A 25647-nucleotide genomic window follows, 5' to 3' on the forward strand; every position below is an offset into this window, starting at 1 on the left:
TTATCCCTCCACAGAAAGAAACTGCAAGAGGTGCTCATGTATACATTGTCCCTACCTATGACCAACTCCACACATCTCTCAAGGAAATGGCTTTGATATGGAGCATGTGTTTGGAGAGAAATGCAGAACCAGAAAATGTACATTGTTACTGTCAAAATACACAAGGTGACTAGATATTCTTAAACATCTCCTTTATAATACTTTCCAAACCATTATACTTTCAAATTGTGCTGTCTCCTTCCATGAATATTTTATGTGGTAGTGCTGTAAGTGCATTTCTGTGTGCATCCCTGAATGTGCTGCAGGAAAAGCATGCATGGAAGAAGAGAGCAAATGCATCATAGAGGCACTGGAGTCAAATCCCTTCACTCGAACTATTTGCTCTCTGTAAGAGAGCTGTGCAGTCTTACACTTCATAGCTTCACTTGATGGAACCACAGAGTCAGCAAAAATAAGTGAGAAAAACTCATTGTATCACATTGTATTGGGTTTGCATGGCAAGGTTTTGGTACCGGGGGGCTACAGGGGTGGCTTCTGTAAGAAGCTGCCAGAACCTTCCTCCATGTCCGACAGAGCCAATGCCTGCCGGCTCTGAGACGGACCCACCACTGGCCAAGGCCAAGCCCATCAGTGACAGGGGTAGTGCCCCTGGGATAACGTATTTAAAAAGGAAAAAAAGTTGCTGGGACACAGAAACTGCAGCTGGAGTGAGGAGTGAGAAGATGTGAGAGCTCCAGCCCTGCAGAGCCCCAGGTGAGTGCAGAAGGAGGGGAGGAGATGCTCCAGGAGCCGGAGCAGAGATTCCCCGGCAGCCCATGGGGAAGACCACGGTGAGGCAGGCTGTCCCCCTGCAGCCCAGGGAGGTACATGGGGGAGCAGATCTCCACCTGCAGCCTGGGGACGACCCCACGCCGGAGCAGGGGGATGCCCAAAGGAGGCTGGGACCCCGTGGGAAGCCCGCGCTGGAGCAGGTTTTCTGGCAGGACTTGTGACCCCGCGGGGGACCCACGCTGGAGCAGGCTGTGCCTGGAGGACTGCAGCCGGGGGAAGGGACCCATGCTGGAGCAGTTCGGGAAGAACATTACCCTACTCTGGTTTGATTGGTAATAAATTAAACTGATTTTTTCCCCAAGTTGAGTCTGTTTTGCCAGTGATGGTAATTGGCAAGTGATCTCTCCCTGTCCTTATCTCGGCCCACGAGCCTTTTGTTTTATTTTCTCTCCCCTGTCCAGCTGAGAAGGGGAGTGATAGAGCGGCTTTGGTGGGCACCTGGCCTCCAGCCAGGGTCAACCCACCACACACATAGCAGCTGAAGGACTGTATTTTGCCATACAGATTAGTTTAAAATTGTTACAGCCTTTTAAAACGCAAAATATTCAGTAGGTTCTTGTTTTCTTTTGAAATATTTATTTATTTTTAAGTAAAAGGAAGTAGGAAAACCACAAAAAGAATAAAAGGAAGAATGCTCTGAGAGAGAGACTGAGAAGTTTAAGTACAGATTTCCTTCAGGCATCCACTTTTAGAAGCTTTATTACAGGATATTCCTCTAAAAAACTAATCTGGTCAGTCAAAACGGTTCTTAATTTCATCTGATTTCCAAAAACTGTACCTAAAATCCACTGCACCAGACTGTATTTTAGTCCTTTTGTGGGAGAACCTGTCTAGGGAGCCTGATTTTTCCAAATCCTTAAATGGAGTAGCAATTGCAGATTCACTAACTGGAAATTCCATGAGCTACTTGGAGCATAGATACATAGATTATTCATATTATACCCTGTATTCAGGACCTGTTTATCACACATTCACTAAGCAGGTATGCAGGTCTCCAAATATTGCCATTCTGAATATAGAAGTGTGCTGGCATTTGCCTTTAGCAACAGTTCATCAATTGAAGCATTTTAAAGTGTCACTGAACATCCAAAAACCAGCACACTGATCATTTAAATGCCATGATAAATGATTCAAATTAAAATTTAAAAATTCAAATTTGAATTGCAAATTCAGCACCAGAAGACTTACACATCCTGCACTGATTTCAGGTTAGTTATAGTAAACATCCCTTTCAAATTCAACGCAAATTGTGATAAACATCTATCCTTGCCTATTTTTAAAAATAAAAATAAAAAAGAGAGTTCTGAATTACTTACAATCCAGATCCCATCATACGGCACTACGTCATAAAACAGTTTGCATTCTTCCACCCACCAGCTAGTGCAGTCTGGGTTGGTGAAGTCTGGGAACACAGATTCCCCTGGCCACACCTGCAATATTAGAAGGGAAGTAATTAATTAAACTTTTAATGATATTAAAAAGAGTTCCTAGAATCATAGAACAACCCAGGTTGGAAGGGACCATGAAAAATCATCTGGTCCCATCTTTCAAAGGGAACCCGGATGAGATCATCTAGCACCCTGTTCAATCACAGCCTGAAAAGCTCCACTGCTGGGGACTACTGTGTCCCTGGGGAGGGTGTTCCGATGAATGATTGTTCTCACTGTGTCCTGGTTTTAGCTGGGATAGAGTTAATTTTCTTTCTAGTAGCTGGTATAGTGTTATGTTTTAATGGTATAGTGTTGTGTCTTGAGTTCAGTATGAGAAGAATGTTGATAACACACTGATGTTTTCAGTTGTTGCTAAGTAGTGTTTGTACTAAGTCAAGGATTTTTCAGTTTCTCATGCCCAGCCAGCAAGAAGGCTGGAGGGGCACAAGAAGTTGGGAGGGGACACAGCCAGGACAGCTGACCCAAACTGGCCAGAGGGATATATTCCATACCACATGACATCATGCCCAGTATATAAACTCGGGGGAGCTGGCCTGAGGGGCGGATTGCTGCTCGGGAACTAACTGGGCATCAGTCGGGAAGTGGTGAGCCATTGCATTGTGCATCACTTGTTTTGTGTATTCCAATCCTTTTTTTATTAGTATTGTATTATTATTATTATTATCATCATTATTATTATTTTCTTCCTTTCTGTCCTATTAAACTGTCTTTATCTCAACCCACGAGTTTAACTTTTTTTCTCTCCCCGTTCCCACTGTGTGGGGGGGAGTGAGTGAATGGCTACATGGTGCTTAGTTGCCCACTGGAGTTAAACCATGACACATTGTAAAAAATTTACAGTGCAAATTGTATCTGTTGCCCCTCATATTCTCCATGTGGCTCCTTGTGAATAGAAAGCCTCTGTCCTCTTTGTAGCTGCCCTCTACATACTGGAATATTGTGATGAAGTCTCCTCTGAGCCTTCTCTTCTCTAGGGAGAAAAGACCTAATTCCTTCAGTCCTTCCTAAAAAAGCAGATTCTCCAGCCCTTTGATCATCCCTGTGGCCCTCCTTTGGACACTGTCCAGTCTGTCTGCATCTTTTTTGAATAGTGGGGACCAGAACTAAACACAGTACTCCAGGTGCAGCCTGGCAAGCGCTGAGTAGAGTGGGATGATCACATCTCTATCTCTGCTTATAATGCCCTGTGGATGAAGCCCAGGATCTGATTTGCCTTCATTGCTGCAGTGGCAAACTGCTGACTCATGTTCAGCCTGTTGTCCACCAGGACCCCCCCAGTTTGCCATCAAAGGCAGTGATAATATAATGATCTGACGATGATTTTGAACGACAAACTGCTAGAGTGACAATAGCTTGCATGCTGAAGGAAGGCAGAAAGAGTATGAGTTTCTAAAGTTTGGAGTTTTCAACTGCTTTTAAGTCATATGAGGAACAATACACAACAGAAAAATTTCTCAATAGAAGTTAAAATTATAAATGAAAGGGGTAATGTGGGAGCTGGCTCTTCAGTCACTACTGAAAATAAAGAGGAGCTGGCTGATGAATTGTCCCTGAGCCTTAAACTACTTTAGTTTTCTTTTTTGTTTAACATAAAAAAAAATGAAAAAAAAAATCAAGAAAGGTTGGGAAGTATCATATCCTAAGTGAGACCTTATAAACTTAGTTCTCACTGGCAGGTAATTTTACTGAAAGAAGCAACTCAGAAAAATGAGAGCTTAAAAGCAGCCCCCTGACCTAAATTAAACTGTAACAGTGACAACAGACCAAGTTCAAATGCATGAAAATGCAATTACCTCCCCAAGTAATGCTGTTACTCCATCCGATTCATTAATCCAGACTTTTTTGCTCTCTCCCCTGACATAGCTTCCATATGGAGTCCCATCAACTAGATTTTGTATGCTAATAGCAGGATCCTAAAAAAAAATAAAATTAGAAAACAAAAAAATAGGAAGAAACCAGGATACACTCCATCAATTATTACAGACTACTAGAATGTTAGGCACTAAATGTAATAACTGCATAGAATAAGCAAAGTATAATAATAAATAGTTCTAATGATAGTATTTACATGGGAAAAAAGAAATAGTTAAATGCTTACCAATATGATAATATATTTTTGTCCATAGTCATGCATATAAGCTGCAAAATTAGGGAGATCTTGAAACTTCACTTTATCGTAAGTAAAATCTTTCTTTTCCTCCATATAGTCAATATCAGTGATCTGAGCATCCTGAAAGGGAAGGGAGTTCAGCTCTAACATGAGAAGTGATATGTAAAGGTTTTGTATATTAGTCCAAGACAATTTATTCTGACAATTCCTGTTTGTCCTATAGTGAATTTACTGTTGGGACTTTACTGCAGCCTGGCAGAAAGTATGCTGTCGGGACCACTTGCAACGTGCCTCTCATCTCATACTTACAGCCTTAATTAATGGTACTGACACATCTTTTGTGCCTAAGAAGAGCTGCATTTAACATTAACAGAATTTAAATTAATGTGTATATTGGCACCCTTTCAAATAGCCCCTGGACGTGTGGTTATTTCTTTGCAGTTGCCTGACTTCAAGAGCTATCCCTTTAAATCCGAACAGTTCTTCCTCAACTCTTAGCTTAACATTAGAGTATTTTCATTCTATTTAAGCCATCAGGCTAATGTAATCTCAAATCTAATTTTAAAAATTAATTGTACTTTACCTTTGGCTGTCGATTAAGAATAATATATAGTTCCATAACTGTCCACAGGACAATTAAAAAAAATAATACATGGATTAGGTATCATGAGAAGGTAAGTGGATATAGTTGGAAAGTATAACTGAAAAAGCAGTACAATAACGTGTTCAAATGAAACGTATTGTAATTAAGCTCCACCATGTCCCACATTCTGATAATGGGACTACCATTAAAATGCACAAAACCCTTTGACACCAGAAGCTTATATGTTAAAATTTACTAATTTAAACTGTTTTGAAATGAAGCAGTTGCAGAACACGACAATCAGGATCTCTGGGTCATTTCTCCTGCAGAGCCCTGCCTTCGTGCGGTTGCTGCCCTTCTCAAACCCCATACTTACATAAGGGAGTCCAATCGCCCTGTTCCTCTCCACAACTCTCTTCACCTCATCCAGAGACCCGTAATTCCAGCGGCTGAGCTGGAAGCCCAGGCTCCAGTAGGAAGGCAACTCTGGCAGTCCCACGAGCTGCAAGTTGAGAGCAAAAATCCCACTCATCGTCAGTGGAGGCTGCATGCATCACCTTGGTGCCCGTTTCCCTAGATCCATACTCTCCAAATCTATTTGAATAATATACACTAAGCTTGAGTGTGTGAAATGAGCAGCCCACTCCCAAATGCAATACTTTTCTATGATTCTTTCTTTATTTTAAGAAACACAAATATTTTGGGACAATCCCCATTCTTTAAAGGATGAAACCTAAGCAGATCTCAAGAAGCATAGAAGATACCAGTGATATCTTATGACCATAAAATCATGACATCCATGTAAGCACATTATCTACCCTATAATACTGCCATATGAACAGGAATTTGTCCTTATAACAAGAGTAAGCCCCAGCAAGGAAGCGTAAGTTATTCCATGTAGACCATTTCTAGCTCCAATGACCACTGTGTAAATCAGTTGGGCCATACACACTGATGATGGGCCTCAAGCTGCTGCATGGTCTCTGTTCCAGCATCTCCAGCAAGAGTAGTGCTCACGTTTCAGCTGTCCGTAATAGGCCAGCTAAAAATATCTACACCCCAGCTTAACACCAGCTAGCTATTACTAATGACAGCAGTCACATTAGGGACATACTAACAGTTATTCTTAGTTAAATATATACTGAGTCATATTTTCAGTTAATAGATAACACAGTGAAGACATACTGTCATATAAAGAGGCAGACCTCCCCCCCCCACAAAAAAAAAAAAATCACAAACACTATTAAAAATCTGTTGAATGCATAATCTCTCTAGCTAAAGGTACCTCCAGGTACTCCTGGACTACTTGCTCTGGAGTGTTCCCCAAGAAGATATAGAAATCAAGGATCCCACCAATGGTTCTGTAGGTCACAGCTGGAGCAGGCTGCACCACAAACTCTGCCGGAAAAGAGTGCACAAAACCAATTTTGAATACCAGCTAATTCTAAAACACCTTTGTAATTTTCTAATTGATGATAAGAAAATTTACTTAAGAAGAAAACACAAACTAAATATACCTAAGGAACACAAACGCATTAATTGAACTTGCAATGATGGGGAAATGTATTCAGAAGACTCTTTTAAATGTCCATATTTCCATTCGTTTACATTCTACAGAGAAGAGTATCAGAAGGAATCCAATGGCTCAAACTTTTATCTTTAAATTTTTAGTATAACTTTCCAGCCTCAAGAGGCATGAAGAGCTCTGTAAAGCATACATATATGCATGCTTACCTAAAGAGAATAAAGGGCATTTAACGTCAAGTATTGCTAACTCCAAATTTAGGCTCTGATTCCACTGTTCTGCACATCTGCACAAAGCTGCACAGGCTTCAGATAGGTTTCTGTCCCTCAGGTTTCCAGCGCAATCTTCATGTTAACTGTGCGCTACTTACTGCTTATGTCGCATACGCTAAACACTACAGTTAGGATCCCAATCCCACAGATCATTTAAAAAGATATTTAACTGCAGTGCTCAGACCTGCAGAGAAAGCTTTCTTACCCATGGCATTGCTATTCATTAGGAAAACACCAAAAGAGGCTCCAGTGCTGTCCTCCAAACACAGGAAGAAAGTTTGAACTCCGTATAAGTTATGCATTGCCTTAAAGGATAAAAGTAAGCTGTTAAAATCTAATAACAGTATCTGTTCTGGGATATTTCAAAATATATCACAGGTAGAACTTGAAACGTATCAAAGTACAGCAAACAACAGAAATAAAAATCCTGACTTTCCTACACTTCTGTTTTCTCTTTCCTGGCATTCTTCTCCTTTATGAGAACATTTCCCATTAAAAGAAAAATCTTCCCCAAATATATAGATAACATAAGCAAGCAGATATGATGGATCTTCAGGCAAGTCTGCATATATTGCAGTACTATTTCAGGGTAATATATATGCACATCAAGTGAACAATAGAACTTGAAGGGTGCTTGCATCACCTTTCACCATAGATTAGATTTTACATCTAATCTATATTTCTATTAATCCTGCAAGGTAATCATTTTTATGTCTAATCTATGGAAATAAGAGAGTGCCTTCCTTCTTTTTTATTTCCTTTCTAATGTTTTTTCCATTATTATTCGCAACAAAAACCTTAGAAATTTTAACAATTGTTGTAATAGTTGTGCTTCTTCCCCTGCAAAAGAAAACTCAGAACAAATTAATGAGAAACAGAAGTTGAGCAATTTGAAATTAGCCTAACTTGATTCTGTTCACTGTTAGTGTAGTTTAATGACTCTACACTCAATACAGCCATTCAGGTAAGAGCTAACCTCAAACCAGAGAAGATAGTGAGAAGGTGTCTCAAGGGAACAGTACAAATTCCAAATTATTAATTAATTACATGTAGTGGTCTCACACTCTAGTTTCTCTTATTTCAGCAAAACGCTGAAGTGCTAACTCAAAGTAAAGCATATGGGTTGTTGCTTTATGAAACTGAAGTAATAGCGACAAATAAATAGTCATACAATTAACAAAAAATGGGTGCCCTGGAAATCATTTCGTAGAGACACAGCCATACAAACTATAGAAACAAATAACAGGTAACAGACAAACTTTATCTCCTAAGGAGACAGCTGTTAAAGAGAACTTTTCCATCTTTTGCTGAGCTACAAGGATGTTAACTGAAGGAGCATGTGTCATCTGTACTGAATGCTGCATGCAGCAATGCATTAGGACATACTCTTATTTATTTTCTTTATCAGTAGAAACTGAAGACTCTCATACATTAATGTTTATCAACTGGTTTTCAACTGCACATCAACACAAAAATCAGAAATCAGGGAACGTTTATCTGTACCATCTAGCTTTTAGTAATAACACGCAGTGCCTGAAAAGTCTTTGGGGAAAAACTGAGTGAATATTACTAATGTGTCTACTGCATAATGGGTTTGGATTACAGACATCATCTGCAAAGAATGAGATGGAATAAAACCAGTCCTTACTCCAGAGGGGCCAATATCCCTGCTGAACATGGGCCAGGTTTTCCAGTTAACATCGTGCCGGTACTGCTTATGCACGTGCTCTCCCACGCCATAGATGTTGCTGCTAGGTAGTTTGATTGATAGCTGCAAAAACTGGTCCGCATACTGCAGTGGTCCTATGGTAGTATCAAACCTGATGAAACCATTTAAAAAAAAAAGAAAAGAAGTATTTTACCAAGAGTTGTTGCAATAATTGTTTCTACTCCTTTTAGTTAGACTTGGATAGCAGGTTCAGGTCTCCACCCAGACACCTGAAGCAGAGGGAGGTGGGATGGTGCAGGGCTGGAGCAGAGCGACCCTTGCACAGATGAGGAGATGAGCGGTGCCTGTTGATCCTGTGGAAACCTCTCATACAAGTGGCCCATCTATTTTCAGGGGTACATTTGTGCTCCCCTCTTCCACCAAAGCTTCCCACCCTGCATCTGTTGTGCTGAATCCTGAATCCACTCTCTGTGGCCACTCACAGTAACGGGGCAGATGGAAAATTTCTGTGGGTGGACAGAAACACAAAAATAATCCACTCCATCAGAATTTGCAGATCAATTGCAGCTTTTTCTTGCCGGGAAAAGGGAACAAGACCCACTCTTGTGTCCTGCTAGGCCGGTCGCTACAGGGAAAGGCAGACTACGGCTGTGTGCTAGCTCTCGAATAAGCCAGGAGTGGGCGAGCACAGATTGAAGAGATAATGTGATCCTTAGCATGGCTCAAATCCCATTTGATGGCTATCACATCTCCTGTGGCGCGTTCTGCATAAAGCCACTTCTAAGCTTTTTAAGGAACGTGAAGTTGGTGGTGTTGAACATAGATACAGAGACTATCGTATATATCTGTACGAACGGAACAAGGCGGAGATCAATATTCCTCCTTTACATCTATTAGCAAAACACACAGTAAAAGTCAATTCCATCAATAAAGTTTCTTCTGTTATTTTAGTTTTGCACATTTTACCATTCCCTTTTCATTACAGACAAACAAGTCCTGTTCCAAACAAGGGTTACAAGAGCTTCAAATACCTTGGCAAAACCTAATTTCACTCCTTCTTTCTACAGGGAGGACTCAGGAAATGGTGGGGAAATCTGAGCGGTGCTGAGGCAGCGAGCAGCGGGAAGCAGCCCGAATCCTGTCATGGGGTGCACTGAGGAGCAGCTCACTGCAAGGCAATGGACTCATTGATTCGCTCTCCTTCCTTTAGCTCTGCTGAGCTATTGCGGCTGTAACGGTGAACCAGACTCTAGACTCGCTTGACCAGCCACATTACAGGTTGTGACCCCCCGCCTCCGGTCCCTGATGCTGCCAAAAAGGCTTCACTGAGCATCTTAGGCATCCTCCTTCCTGATGGATGGAGGGGACCATGCACAGGGGTCTGCTTCTACAGCCAGGTGTGTGCCCACACCACCACCCAAATGGGATCTTTTTCTATCATGACAAGAATGCCGGGATTTTGGTCCCATTTATTTTAGCAATAGAATTAAATATCTCCCTAAGAAGCCAAGTGCACAGGAATGGTTGGGACCGCTTTGCATTTCCTAAGCAACACCAAATATCATCCTGGGTAAGGATCTTCCACAACTCATGGAATTAATCAAAACATTACATTTCATTCCTTTTGACCTTAATCATGTTCATTTTCCTCTTTCATTCCTCTAAGATTTTGAACATTTCCAATTGGTAAATGTGTCAAAATCTACCGTACCCAGAAGTAGTTCGAGTTTCCATCAGTCATCACTTTTTAAATGAAACAATCATAAATAGAACATAATTGTGAGTGAAAACACATTTGAAGCAGAGAGCAATTGGAATGAAGCTGTTCCTTGGGTTTGAAGGTTGTCTTCAGCTTCATGAAACCAAGAGCTTATCGAAAGCAGAGAAAAAGACTTATTTTCAAAAAAGCAGAGAAAATGACCACAATCTACCATGAAGTGCATTAACATCACACACATTTGAAAGGCATATGCTTTTATCTACTCACTTTAAGTAGTTTTAATTAGAAACTCATTTTACAACTCTATTTTTGTGTGATATTTGTGACATTTAACAGTCATGGTATTCATATAGTGGAGAGTAATGTAACTTTCTCTTGACTTTACGCAAACACAGCCAAGTTAATTTCAAGGGACTTTATCACTTCAGATAGGTTAGTACACTATAACTACATTTATCGCTATGAGTACGTAATTATGAGTAAATTCTTTTATGCATAAAGAGGTCCTTAAACTATTAAATAAATACACAGTGCATTAGCAACTCCAAACACTGCACAAACAAGCAACAAAACCAGGGCAGTTTGGGCTTACTACAAATTTAATCTGCTCATATTACTTTTTTTTAAAGTTAAAAATACTGGCACTTGAAAGAGGCTTCATAGGTCAAATCCTCTTCTGATGTGTTTCTGTCCAGTTTTAATTATGCCAAGGACTATCTTGCCCATCTGCTCAAAGACTGCACTGAAACTATCGGGGTTTTTTTTTTTTTGGGGGGGGGGGGGCGGGGCGGGGGAGAAGTTTGTATTTCCAATGAAACTATGGCAATCTTTCAGGTTGTCTTGCAAATGATGATGGTAACAGGTCGGTCAGAACTGTAAGTCTTTTGAGGGGCTCAAGTGTAACAAATGATGATGGAAGGTCATAGGCTTTATAACTATCTGGGTAATTAGGATTTTTGTCATGAATTGTGATAACACATTGGTCCCCTCTCTTCCTTCTCCAAAGAGGTCTCCCTTTTGTGTGGTTGTTTAGGAGGTGGCAGAAAGCCCTCATCTTGTGTAAACAAATTTATCAGGCATTTATCTGTGAGGGGCTGCCCTTACCCCATGCTAACAACAGCTTGCTTGAAGATACTCAAACTCAGTCAAGCATCATTGTATTTTTTTTCTTTACAGACAGAAAATGCAACCGCTTTTATCAAATTAAACAAAAGCCAAAGGGAAATACAGACAATCTTCCAGAGCACTGTTTCAACATGGTTCTATTGGACTAGGTTTCTTATTCCCCCTCCACATACCTGTTTAATCAGTCATGCACTGCTGAATACCAAGTCCATCTTTTGTGCTCTCTATAATTGCAAATCAATCATTATAGAGGACTCTAAGCAAGAAAACAATACTAATAAGAGCATAAAAGTAATCGCTAATTAATTAAACTTGAAGCGTTGATAATCCAACTGGCCTAGCACTCTGACAGGTAATCATTCTTGGACTGATTTAATAAGCATGTTCATCCTGACACTTCCCCCTTCTAACAGGCCTTAAAGCCACACTGTTAGGTTTGTAAGTTTGTTTTATTTATTTATTTTTAGTACCTAAATGGGATGAAAGCACTCAATGTACAAGTCTGTCAAATATTTTACTCACAGCACTACGTGACCAGCTTATCAGAGGTTTGCATCAGCTACTCATGGATATCATAGGTCTGAAGGGCAACCTGGTTTTGGTGATTCAGAGCTTCACCATGATTGCAACAAATGAGATAAAAGATGCAATGAAGAGCGTTCCCATGTGATTTGAAGCACTGGCAAGGAGTTCTCCGGATCATAAAAATTCCCCAATTTGATGGAACAAAGTAACTGTAAAGATTTCCCTAGGATTGGGGGAAAGTGAACAGAGCCAGGCCTAAAACCTTTTAGACAGAGCGCTCCATATCCCAGAATCAGTTTCCAAAGGCCTCGCAGAAGGCCTTGCAGAACATCCATCAGTCAAAAGAAGAGAAGTAGATTACATGTCCAAGGGGGCACCTCACACAGGGCACCTTGGACGTACATTGCTTGCGTGGCAACATGGGCTTTCAGAGAAAACCAATGAGATCTGTGTCATTCATAAAAAGCACCAATGTTACTTACAGCACTCTACCGTTGCTCACTCTGGTCACCACAATGCCAAAGGGGTTCTGCTTGACATCCACTTTGTAGTTTAATTTGGAGGCTGCGGATCCAGTGAAAGGTCGCACATGCTCATGAGGGACTTCAAATCTTGGTGTTTCAGGATCAGTGATCTGCACATATTTAACAACAGAAGTGTTGGGCTTTTAAAAACTAATGCCCAATTCAAACATTTTCCAGCATTAAACATAGAGTTCTGACTTAGGATATTCCCACCCCCGTTCCAGTCTCCTCTTCTGCCTTCATTGTTATTCAGTTCCAACTTTCATCACTCATTTTCAGCCATTTCCCTCATAATACTTGACCCTGTGTTTCCCTGGCTTAGTAGGAACCCACCAGAAGAGGAAGGTCTCCCACAAAAGAAGCCCTGCTCCATCCCAGAACCCATCGCTACCCTACATTCACAGTGCGTACTGTTGAGTTTTCCATAGAAAACAGAAATCATTCAAAAAGCTAATGTTGTCTGTCAAAATGATTGAGAGATATGGCCAGGCCATAAATTAAAAGTAAGTAAATACATTTATCCCCATAATTTTCCTATGATGAGTAAAAAAGGTAGGCAATATAAAAGCTGAGCTTCTCAAAGGTCTCAGTAATTTTTCATGCAGAAATCCCACTGTGCTAAATGCTTGTTAACCTGATGCATTGCAACAGCAGAGAGGACAAAGAAAGGAGGAGCCGAGCAGTTCAGTGGGAGTCATGAGGGATTAATCCACCCCTTCTAACTCACTGCACAGGAACAGCCAGCCTAAAATCTCGCACAGAACATGAACCTTAAAGCAGCACAGCAGCAAGATTTACCTTGAACCGGAAGCGATTTGGCGTCTGATACTCTCCTGTAAGGAGGACAGTGTTGATATCATTTCCAAACAGGGAAGGTGATGGCAGCCTTGTTAACATAGTCTCAAATCCTTGGGAAGAAAACACATGTTGCAATGTTATTGTGTTGAATCAGACACAGGCACAAACATAAATTGGGGAGCTCAGCCTGCAGCTTACCTGCCTGAGTTGATCTTGTTGACCCATCCACTTTGTACCCATGGTTTGAAGCAAAAAAACACCAGGGCACACTGGTATCACTCCCAGGACTCCAGCAGCAGCCACGCAGGGTGCAGGTGCTCTGATTGAAGGACATGAGGGGCACAGATGAGCTGATTTCACACAAATAAATCCTCTATACTAAAACAGTTAAAATGCACATGGAGTGTATTTTACCCCAAACACCGGAAACCTTAATAATATTTGCAATCAGATCAACTCCTTCTCTGAAACTCTATTGAGTGAATTTAATGGCACAGAATACACTTAATAGAAAGGACTTTTGTGGAATCAGAGTAGAAACTTGCTTAATAGACATTCATTCTTTCTTAAAACCACAAGATCCACAGGCAAAATGAACATTTAAAAAGAATTATTGAAATATTTGAGCTGTCACAGATGCAGTATAGTCTGGCCAAAAATCACACACTGGAGAGAGGGTGAAAGTTACAGTTGGCTTAATATCTGGTAAACATCTGGTTAAAAATCTACATATGCATAATTGATCCTCATGTATAATACCTACATTTTAATGTAATTTTCTAATATCAGAAATGTTCAGATTGCTTCTGCAGAACCTCAGATTGAGATAAATCAACTTTTTTTTCAAAAAACCCCAAGCAAATAAACCTATTGTTTAAAGCATATATCTCAGTGTAGTAGCACCAACCTTTACACTACCTTTCAGTAGTCTAATAAACTACAGTACCTTTGCTTTGCTGTTAGAGATTAACTTATTCATGTACTGTTTGCGTGAGTTTTATGTTTGAAGATAAGATTTGGGTAATACACCACTAAGTTTCCACACATTTTCTCACATTAAAACCCCAACATACTACTTAGGGCAAAGGGCAGTAGTAATACAACAAGCTTCACTGGAGGCTAACAGCAGTGTCCATAAGTGATCTCGGGTATCCAAATCCAACATGCAGATCTTCAAGACCTTTCCCTCTACCTGCCCACTAACAGAAGCTGTTTCTGCCTTCATCTGATTATGCTCAAATGTTTTTGGTGTTTGTGCCATGCTTATTTAAAGCATTCTGCAGCTTGAAACAGGTGGAGACGGTCCAAAATCTCTATTGCTGCTGTCCTTGGCGACAATAGTTTCTGGGTTATAGAGCCCAGCCTGGTTGATGCAGGTCAAATGCTTTTCTCAGCCTCTGAACAGAGCAAAGATAAGCCAGCTCCAGCCCAGAAATCATGCACGTGGTGAAGGAAAGCACAGAAGGAGCTCACAGAGCCACCGGCTTGGGAAGTCTTAGTGCATTTATTCGGTAACGATTGCACAGAGCCCAGAAATCTCTGCAAAACCAGCCAAGACAAAACCCAGATTCACCAAACAGATAAGTGTTTGTCTCTCTGTCATGGACTCATCACAGCAGAAAACATGTCTGCTGTCATTTCATTAGGTTCCAAGCAAAAAACCACAGTTGGAGGAGAGATATAGTGACTCATTTTCCTCCACATCGATCCACAAAACAATGCACTTTCGAAGGCTGTGAAAAACCCATGCTCACTTTCCACCTTCCCAATGCTCACCATGAGAGCTCCCTATTTCCCATTGTATAAACTATTTCAGAGTAAATGAGAAGAAGCACCAATCCCCTCCAAGACTGCAGAGATCACAGCTTTACTCCCTTTCTTCATTTACTTAATTTCCTTCGTACAGAGGGGAATATCCGAAATACTTAAGAAAAGAGTTGCTACCTCCGTCCTCTTATCCCTTCCTAGACCAGTGACTATCCCATGCAATGCAGAATAGCTTGAACAACAGATTTTCCTAAAGCCTGGTAGTTCAAGCATCTGTGTGCCCAACTTTGTAAGCATGCTTTTCTTTTTCCCCAGCTACTTCTCATGAATACTTGTTGACTATTTTCAGCAGCAGTTACTTTACAGTTCAGTGATGTTCTTCTAGCTAAATCTTATTCTAGTGGATTTGTAAGCTATAGCTCTGTATTTCTGAGGTACACTGAACTTGCTGCATAAGGAAGTAAATAGAGAAGTGCAAGATCGCTTATGCCTGACACAGGGAAAGGAGCAGAGTTCATCCAAAGACACTGGAGAGGCTGTTATAAAAGCTTTTGTTTAGTGTAAATAAAGATGTGAGCTGATCACAACCTCTGAGCTATAAAACTAGCATAATAGATACCAATACCCAATAAAGCCAAAGAGAAATAATCGTTGATACGAGGAAACAGTTTATGCTGGGGTACACTAGGAGATGGCTTCTGACCATTGAACTGAACACCAAGGATTAAAAGAATAGCTTGTCTATGTGCTGATCTAAAATGTTTCTCTTATGTGCACCCAAACAAACCTCTGCCAGCAGGATATTTTGGGAAAAAACCCACACAAATCAAAACAAAACCCAACAATACACCTTTTCCCCAAGCTTTCAGAGGTATCAGTCCAATAATGGATTACACTAGCTCTGCTTGTGGTAGTTCATTTTTTTACTGGTGCGTTCTTCTTGTCTAATCAAACTTCATGGCAATTTTCCACAGCAGTGAATAGTTAAGAAATAGCTACTGTCTTTCTGCATGTCTATCTTTGTCAACACTGTGATCGGTTAATAAATATCTATTTGCTTTCCATACTTCTATCCTCTGCAATCCTACTCATTTTCTGGCTTCGTCTAGGACACTTCAGTGAATAAAGAAATCAAGACAGACACTAACCTGCTATATGAGCTTAAGCAAATCATAATTTTCCCAGCTGCTGTTTTTTCTGAAAACTACTAATGGGAACCACCACAGAAGAGCTATGTTATCCTAAGCAGGTACCTGTAGTTTTACAGCTCTGCTGTTTGCTGTATTAGAATAGCCTAAAGAGGGACAACCAAAATGCTTCCAGGAGAAAATTTATACAGGAATGAATGGGCACACCGGGGTGGGACTCTGGCACCTAACAGCTTTCATTCAGGGCACAGGTTAAAGGTGATATTTACGTCTAATCCTGTGAAATCTGCTGCCTGGTCTTCACCAAGGAAAGAACAGATTCAGGAATCATTATTTTACCTCTAATTCCAGAGCAGGTACCCCAACATTCAAAACTGCATCTCGCCCTACTTTTCTGCTGGTATCTATAATTTGATTATTTTTAATTCTTTCTAATCAGTGATGGTAAAAAGCAAGGACAGACTTACAATAAGGCTTCCAGTTGCAACCAGAGCAAAACAATTTCCCTCACTGGATGATGAGTGCAGCACGTAATGTGGGGTGACTGGTTCAAAGGTAGTAATTAAAGATTAAAGTGATCTGCATGACTGCTCCTACTGTGGTGTGCTAGCTCCTGGGAGAGTGAGGGAACCGAAAGAGTAGAGGAATAGGTTGTGATTTGAGCCTTTACTAACCTGTTCACCCACAGGACTTTATTGAACTGTATAGTATAGCAAAAGCCATGGCATGATAGAAGCTTTAACAACTGTCATTTCTGGAATTAGACTGGGAATTTCCTGAGTGATTAAGAAGCTGGTTAATAATTTTTTATAACTCTGTGAATGACATAAACTTCATGCATCATAATATATTCACTATTTTTTCTCCTAAGCTGCCTCCGAACCAAAGATAGTTGCCAGGCATCTACGAGCTTCCATCAGACAATGGAAACATCCATTGCAAAGATGAAAAATAATAATGATAAAAATAACAATAATAGCCTTTCAAGACCAACCACTACAAAAATGTTCTGAATATGAGAGCACTGAAAAATTAAGATGATACTTTTCACTGGGAATCAAGTCACAGAATCTTAAGCCAAACGGTCATTTCTAAACTCTGCGCTCTCCCAGGTAAGACACCAGAACCAAGAAAGGAAGACACTGAGATTCAAATGCGTTCTGAAGGGAAATTGTGACCATGTCTCTTATTTTATAAAAGTCTTGTGCACCTGGTTAAAGTGCATCTTCACCTGCTATTTCTGCCATTATAAATGCTAGTACTTGACCATCAGACAAAAAGAAACTGTTCAGGCAAAGCTGTTAAAAGTAAAGAGTGCCTTTTTTTAACTGCATGATGTCTGACTAATTTTGCTTCCACCTATCCCAAAACCAAACTGCTGGGGAGTACTTTGGCAGTGGTCTTTAACTTTTGACAGCAAACTGCTACAGTGGCTAGAAAAATCAGACCTTCCATCAATGGGCTGAAATGGGTTATAAAGGAGTTAAACTTCACTGCAAAGTGTTCAGGCAATCACAGATTAAAAAAGGTTAAGAAAACAACTGATATAGTAGAGACAAATTAAATTTTTATAATTAAGCCTGAGGCTTTATGGGATGAAGATTATTTTCTAATTTTTTCTAGAATGTTTTCAGACCTTTGTTGCTACTTGATCCGGGATGCAGTCAATTCTCTCTGCTATTGATATGTTCGGACATTCTGGTGAAAATTCTGTTAGGGAAATAAATTAATGGGTTATTACCAGGATTTCCAAAATGTAGGAAAATGCTTCTGCTGGCTGTTTCTCACCATCTTGAAACTCTAACCATTAATACAGATTCAAATGGGTGTAAACTATCGCTACTGTGATTTATTTTTACCTTTGAAAAGTTGCACACCACTATTTCAGATAAAGGTAGGACAACTTCACTTTAAAGTTTTTGAACATATGGGTGACATTGCTAATTTTATTTCTTAAGGTATACATTAATCCAGTTTTCAGTAAGTCCTGTAGCTCTATATGCATATTGTGAAAATATTGTGAAAATACATGCCAAATTAAAACTGGAAGGACTTTTCTTTTTCTTAATTGTACTGTGCTGCTGCTCTCACAGGTGCTCCTTCCCCTGAAATACTGTTCTTCCACAGGACCTGGAATTAGAGCATCAGGCAAAAGCACCTTAAAGCTCCATTAAGATGCTCCATTAGATTTCAGGTTCGTCAGACTGAATTTAAGGTGACCTCTTGGCAACTTTAGCTGACAAAAGGATACCCAATGGTTGCTTTCAGTTTCTCCCAACAATGAAAGCTACTTTACATATATTTTGGAACACTGCACATGTTTGGAATGAGAACTATGAAGTGTAGAAATCTTGTCTCAGACTGAGATGCACACAAATGCACAGACTCGCCTGTTTGCATTATCTGCAATATACGCACTTGTATCTTTTTGCTCAGGCAGACTCCTACTCATTTTGAGACTGAAACAGGCAGCAAATATGCAGATATTAGTCTGTATGGGCAGTTTTACTAAAACACCAAAGTGTTTGTTTTGGATAAGCAATTATTTTTATTTTACTGCCATTCTCACCTCCAAGTTTTTGCTTCAATCCCCATGTGTAAACGGAATTACTCACACAAAATGGAACTCTATGTAAAGCAGGGTGCTCTGCATCACACGCCTGAAAGACAAGTGGTTTCTAATGTACCAATACAGGAAACACTATAGGTTTTTATGGTTACAATCTATGTTCCACACAATTTGGCTGTTGCTACATTGTCTCCCTGATACCATTTTCTTTTTTTCAGTGTTGTCTTTTCTATATTAAAAAATTGTGAAATCATACCAGTGCTATGTTTATAAAACAAGTCCAGTCTTTGGAGGAAGGGATAAGGTTTTTTTCATGAAAATAAATTCTGAGTCACACTATTTATTATGTTCATCACTGGTAACTTTACTCATATTATCTGTAGGAAGGATTTCCCATGATTGACCTTTGGGTAATAAGAACATAACAGTAACACTAAGAGTCAGTACTTTACAGTGGTATAGGTGGTTTTTTTACAGCGCTTACAGTGATTTTTTTTTTTTTCCTTATTGAACATCCATGTTCTTGAAAAGCCTGAATCAAACAGTGACAGAAGTAATGCCAATGATTAGTTCCTGAAGCTCTGTGGCATTTACAACAGTCTCCGCAAGCAAAGCTCAGCAGGTCCCACTCAGGGTTTTTGCTCTGGTCCTACAGCAGCAATGGGAAGTACTTGCCTGTAGTTTTGAATCCGGATAGTCCTGACGCTAAAAGCCCAATGAGGACACAGGCTATGATCGCCACCAGGCAGAAGAGGACGATCAGGGTGATTTCCAGCCCACTGAACTTCCTCTTGCCCATCTAGACCCAGAGAAACACCATTGGTAAAAGGAAAACACAAGTAACAGCTTTGAAAACTCTAGCAATTACATTACTAATTTAATAAATTAGCAAAATTTATAAATTATTCAGGTTTTAAACCATGTCACCCCTAATCCCAAGGTTTAAATAACACACTTCTTAAGGACTATGTGCAATGAATCTCCTACGCAGGATAACTCGCACAGCACAGATTACTGCATTATTACACTAGTGAACTATCACTGAGAAATGTATTTTCTTCCCTGCAAACCACTTCACACACAAAGAACAATTTTCTCCTGAGATTAACTATGGAGTTTCTTACTGAAATTCCTGAAACAAAAAACAAACAAAATCCTCTTCCCATTTTCTTCCCCCCCCCCTTTTTTTTTTGCAAGTTTTCTTTCCTTCTTTAGAACAAACACAAACTGTATCCTGTTTCACAAAGGAGGATGTTGATTTGTTACAAGCGTACTTGACAAAACCTCTAATGAGCTCTGACAGCGTGCTTGTGACACTTGGAAAAGGCAAGACATGGTTAACAGGGTAAATTACTTGTTTGTAAAATGGAAGAATATATCATGTGTATAAGCCCATGGTACACTGGTTGCTGCTGAAATCACAACTGAAATGAGGCAGAGTATGTTGATGGAGTCAGTGCCTTCAACTACTATGTAAAAGTCGTCTTTTTCCCATTATTGTCTTTTTTGTGAGGCACAGTGGAGCAAGGCGTGCTGCGCCAAGGGGGCTGTGCTGGCTGCAGAGCCACCTGCTCAGCCCCATGCGAATAACAACACGGTACCATTAACATTGAACTGCACACCAGCAATAAAACTAATTAAAACTAATCTCCAGCATCCAGATCAATATACATTGGCAGCTGCTACTGCATTTAACATTTGGTTAAAAACATTTAACCTTCTAAAACAGCCTTAAATACAGAGAAATTGGTTCTTTTTAGCTAAAGCAAGGAAGTGTGGGAATACATGTGCATTGCTCTGACATATAGCAAAACACTTTTACATGTTTTAGTGATGACCCAAAGGAACGAAAAATACTTTAGAAGGAGCTCTTTCTTTTTCTGTGAAATAACAGTTTAAGTCTATTGTATATACTTGTCTCCCATTTCTTCCAAATATAACCCACCACCCTACCTGTACCCCTATTCATGGCAGTCCCACAGCCACAGGAATGAATGTAAGTTCTTTTGTGTGATGTGCACTCAGCAGTGAAGTAAAGGTCTCCACAAACTTGGAGGCAATAGAAGGAATGACATACCTTAAAGCCCCTCTGCTTCCTTCATCTGCTGCTCTTGATTGTAAAGCTCAACATCAAACCTGAGGCTTTATCCTTTGCTGTTATCAGGTCATTGCATCGTTTGCTAACTGATCTACCAATGGCAGGTACATACATATTTACAGGCAGATTGCGGAAACTCTTTGAACTAAACGTGGTTACTGTGATTATTGCAGCCAAGGAATGGCTGGTTAATTAATAACATTTTGGTTCAATATGATGCATCACATTCTGCAGCTGAGAGAAAAGCAGCCATAAAATGCCAATAAGCTTATCCATGTTGCATGACTAAACATGAGTTTTTATTCTCTTTCCATATCTTTGTTACTAGAACCTTTATGGAACCTTCACATTCTCTGTGTATCATTTCTCCTTTAAGCACCACAGGAAGTCATTAAATGTTCCCAAATGAGGAAAAGAGCTATTAAAATAGTTGCAGGAGAAAATCCAATTTATGACCATTAAAACTTTTTTAGGAATTAATTATAAAATATTAATTCTAATATTAATAGAAACAGATTTCATGGGATACTAACAATAAATGTCAAAAGGAGAATAAAAAGATGAAAGATTAACATTGACAAGAGTTTATAGGGAAGAGGCTTCAATCATAATCTTAATATGAAACCTTCATACATAACTGGGTTTTGTCTTTTTCTCAAACAGATAGATAGAATCTTGACATTAAATCTTTATTTTCCAAAGGAAAGCTTTCAATTCATACTATTAAAGTATTTACAAGTTATTTTTCAGCAATGTAGAAATAGCTGAGAAGTGCCACTTGTATTTTTTGAACTGTTCACAAATTTATTCAATTTCCTCAATATCTCACCTCCAACTGTGAAGTGCAGGAATGAGATGTGTCCTCTCTGAGCACAAAGGGAATGGTCCTCTTTTCCTTAGTCAGCACTTAAAAGAAAGAAAATCAATCACACATATAGAGCACCGGGGCTCTCCTGTAACCATCCATCTTTATACAAATCAATGCCACCACTCTCAATGACTTTGTTTTTGATATGCAGCCTATTATTTAGCTATCCCACCCTCTCCATTCCATTGTAACATCACGCATGTCCTCACGTGTGCGAGTAAGCTCTGGAAATGTAATTCTAACATCCCTCTCAATATTGCTAAATATGCTGCTTTATGAGTGCATATTGAGAACTAATGGTTTCACATGGATTATGAAGATTTCAATGGTTTGGGAGGCCTGGGAGTTTTGTTTGATGTCTATCTGTTTTCCAAGGTTTATATCTTCATTTAACTGTTCCAGGAAAGTACTCAGTCCAGCAAAGCATATGGCCATGTGTTTCATTTAAACATGTCTGCAATCACCCTGCCATCAATATAACCATTTGCTTAAGTGCTTTCCTGAATTCACGGTGCTACAAACTTGTATTACCAATCACCAAGTGAACATTTTCTATCAACTTGAGAGCGTAAAAGCACTGCACAAAAACATCTCACAAGAGGGTTAACCAGCAGGTTTCCTAGCTGAGTGTATTTTCATTAGTCTACAAAGGATATCAACAACAGGTTTTTCAGGTTGAGATGTGATATCGAACTCTGAGAAGGAGGAATGGGGAAGGCTCTTCAGTCAGGGACACTGAGAGACCATAAAGACAACCAAGAACTCTATTAAATCAAGTGCTGGAACAGCATGGTGTCTGCTGTGTCCTGCTTTGGTTTCCAGGAACAAAGAGCTGATTCATTTCTGACAGCTGGTAAGCAGAATACTAGAAGCCCAGGAATATGGGCTAGACTGTAGAGAATAGTGTAGGAAAACAAGCTAGAAATTAGGTATTGTTAAAAAAGTAGTAATTTACAAAGAGACATTTATCTCTTAGTTTTTAACAGGTCCATTTGCAATTAAATCACATACAACTTGAAAAACTTGTTAGCTGGTCATTGTTAGCCAGTTGTATTCATTCAGACAGTTGTGCTGTTAATTGAGTTTTCAGCTAAGGGACCATGTTATGAAAAAGAAATCACTTGCCTTTTTTCTATGGTTTCATGAGATTTGTTTTTTCACTGTTTCAGTATCAAACATTTACTTTAAGTTACAGTTTGGAGCCCTTAGTTCCTGCAAGAAGCTGCTTGCAGATGACCAGTTCAGTCAGGAACATAATCATTAACCATCAAGGAAGGATATCTATCACAGATCCAACAGGAGCACACTCCTGTACTCCCCACACGTGATGTTTGCATGGCTGAAACCACTCTTCAATCACCGTTCAGCAAATTGGGAGCTATTCAGTGCAGCTACGGTCATAGTCAAGGAAGGAAGAAGCCTGAGCAGTTTTTAGAGGCAGCAATGGGGAACCCTGTGATCAGAGATTCTTCTCTCAAGCCTGAGAAAAAGCAACTATCTTGATTTACCACCTTCTGCACATGACAAGGTAGCTGCCAACTGAGGTCTCCTCCTTCTCTGAAATACTAGATACAGCCCTTGTTCCTGCAGAAGAAGAAGGAGACATCAGCTGTCATCACCCTTCTGTGTACAGAAGCACAAGTGACTGTTCAGTGCAAAGAGCCATAGGTCTGTGCTCCACACCCAGGTCAGCTACTCATTAACTGACTGTCAGCTGCCAATCATCATGCACTCATCATCTGCCTGCCTCATGATTTTTCCATGTCGATAATGAAGATAAAAATAGTTCTGTGAATGCTTCTAAAGTCTTTAGATGAAAGGCACTGTGTGAAAGCAGGGTGTGGTCTTACCAAGACACAACATGAGACAAAACCAGGCAAAGATGGGAAAGCTTCTGTGAGAGCTGCAAGAAGATTCTGCTTTAACAACTTAGTTCAGATCTGACCAGATTTGCATTACTCTTGTGTGAATAGAATATTGCAGGGCCTCAAAGATACATATATGTTACTGTGAGGTCACGTTAAGTGAATTATGGTTTGATTAGTGATATATAGACCTTTCTACCTAGAGAACAGAAGAGGGTCCAGCCTCTCCAAGGAGTCACTGGATTGTTATCCCAGGCCTTACAGAACCCTGAGGTTACTGGCTGCTATACCCTGCTGAACAAATGCCTTGTGGTCTGTGACCCGAGGTATTGGTCCCCAGTTACCTGCTCTGGCAGGAGCACCCCATGGCTCTCCCATACTCGGGCTCTTCTCCCAGGGATGGGGACAGGGGGACCACGCACAAGTCCCTCCCTGGCAGTACGGGCACAGTTGTACTACAGTTTATATCTAAATATATATGCATATATCTGAATGTTACAGATCCTGCATACATTCAGTAATAACTTTTCCTGAGACAAAACAAATATCCTGGCTGGGCAAAAGTTAAATAACTGGGTCAAATCAACATTTTGGAGAGAGTCTCGGATTCTACGTGATACGACTGAACAGGTTGTTGGCAGGAGACCCAATCTGTTCCTGCTGTAACTCTGCTGCCTTAAGTCGGTTTATACTGATGATGAATTTGCTCCCAAGAATTTCAGGACATGTTGGCAAACTAATGAGGCAGACGTACGCAAGCAGAAAACTGGTCCAAATTCAGCACAGCTCTTAAAGGGCTCCTGGGAACCCCCTGATAAAATTCCACAATCAAATAACAAGCAGATCGCATGCATGTTACTCCTGCCCCCCAAACCTTCCTCTTTGACACTGAAATCACAGACGATTTGTTCCAGTGCTCAACAAAAAATAAAAACCTTTCAAAAATAGAAGCACAGCTCCTCTTCATACCAAAAACGATCAGGTTTTAGAAACTTCATTAGAACAACCCCAGCCCACAACAGAGAGCTAAGAGAAACTATAACTATACTTTTCCCATTCTTACATTCATCTGGAGAGAAGACTGGGTGTTTTCAGGGTTATTTCTGTATTTTACATAAACAGTGAATAAAACACACAGTGCTGAAACAGAGATTAGAGACTAGGACTCCTTAATTGGAAAAGAGTATCTTAGCCTTTCAGCTGAAGTCATTGCATGTTCTTTCTGGCTTGATAAGCATCGAATTATTAAACTATCCTGGCGCTGCTAAACAGGAGCAAAAGAAAATTTAGGTTGATACCTCTTCCCCTTTATTTTTTATAGATTGTACCTTATTTTCTTTATCACGTGAGTCAATGGAAACCTGGATAAAGTCTTCAGACCTTTGCAGAACACCAGCAAGCAGCGTCAGATGTGACAGGCTTGGTGGAATTCAACATGAAGAAGGTTCAGCACAAACCTTACCCAGTTCTTCAGCATTCTCCAAGACTGCAGTGAACATCTGGAATGAGCAATGTGGTTCACAGACTAGCTTTGCCTGTCGCACCACCACCCTCCAGGGCTCTACCAGCACCTATGAGCTCTGTAAGAAGACAGACTGTGAAGAAAACACCTTCAGAAGGTTAATTAATGCCTATAACAAAGTAAATGCTTGCCACACCATAGGCATCTTTTACCTCTTTTAAGCTTCAATAACCAGGGTCCGGACTAGAGCTTTGAAAACCAGTGTGAAGCAGCTTTTTTATCGAAATTTCTAGACAGAAGCCTTACCAGAGCTCCCTGGGAAATTTTTATCGCAGGTCCAAATCTGAGCGTGAAGGCACACTGTTGTTCAGCTTTGCAACATTATCGGCTGCTGAAGAGGACACAGAAGATTCCTATGTTTGGGGAAAAAACCCAACTGTGAATCAATTTTAAGGAGAAACTGAGCAAGAAAACTCCTAATGAAAAAAAGTAAGAATAAAAAATATGTACCTGCCCTGGAGTCTGCTTCAAACACCAAACTGAGATTAATGCAAATCTGGCCAAGCAAGACAAATAACTAGGAAGCCTCACAAATGCATTGCAAACTTTTTTTCCCCCAAAGAGACTCTGGAGAGAATGAATTTGAATTCATTCAAAGTTGTCTCATTTTCCCAAAGCACCTCACAATTCAAGATCAGATACTGTGAGCTTGGTCTCAGACAAAAGTAGTTTTCATT

General features: G+C 40.1%; 1 protein-coding gene across 1 annotated transcript in view; it reads right to left on the minus strand.

The window, feature by feature from the left end:
- Positions 1-19416, minus strand: part of SI (sucrase-isomaltase) — a 53366-nt gene extending 33950 nt beyond the window's left edge. Inside the window, exons 1-12 of the mRNA XM_075033185.1 lie at positions 19293-19416; positions 17685-17758; positions 13332-13452; positions 13134-13243; positions 12294-12445; positions 8421-8592; positions 6978-7077; positions 6261-6373; positions 5352-5477; positions 4381-4512; positions 4076-4195; positions 2148-2261 (exon numbers count right to left, since the gene is read on the minus strand). Coding sequence (XP_074889286.1) covers positions 2148-2261; positions 4076-4195; positions 4381-4512; positions 5352-5477; positions 6261-6373; positions 6978-7077; positions 8421-8592; positions 12294-12445; positions 13134-13243; positions 13332-13452; positions 17685-17758; positions 19293-19416 — 1458 coding nt within the window. The remainder of the gene's footprint in view (positions 1-2147; positions 2262-4075; positions 4196-4380; positions 4513-5351; positions 5478-6260; positions 6374-6977; positions 7078-8420; positions 8593-12293; positions 12446-13133; positions 13244-13331; positions 13453-17684; positions 17759-19292) is intronic.
- Between the last annotated feature and the right edge of the window lie 6231 nt (positions 19417-25647).

This window comes from Buteo buteo, chromosome 7 (genome assembly GCF_964188355.1).
Source record: "Buteo buteo chromosome 7, bButBut1.hap1.1, whole genome shotgun sequence".
In the NCBI taxonomy this organism is placed as follows: Eukaryota; Metazoa; Chordata; class Aves; order Accipitriformes; family Accipitridae; genus Buteo; species Buteo buteo.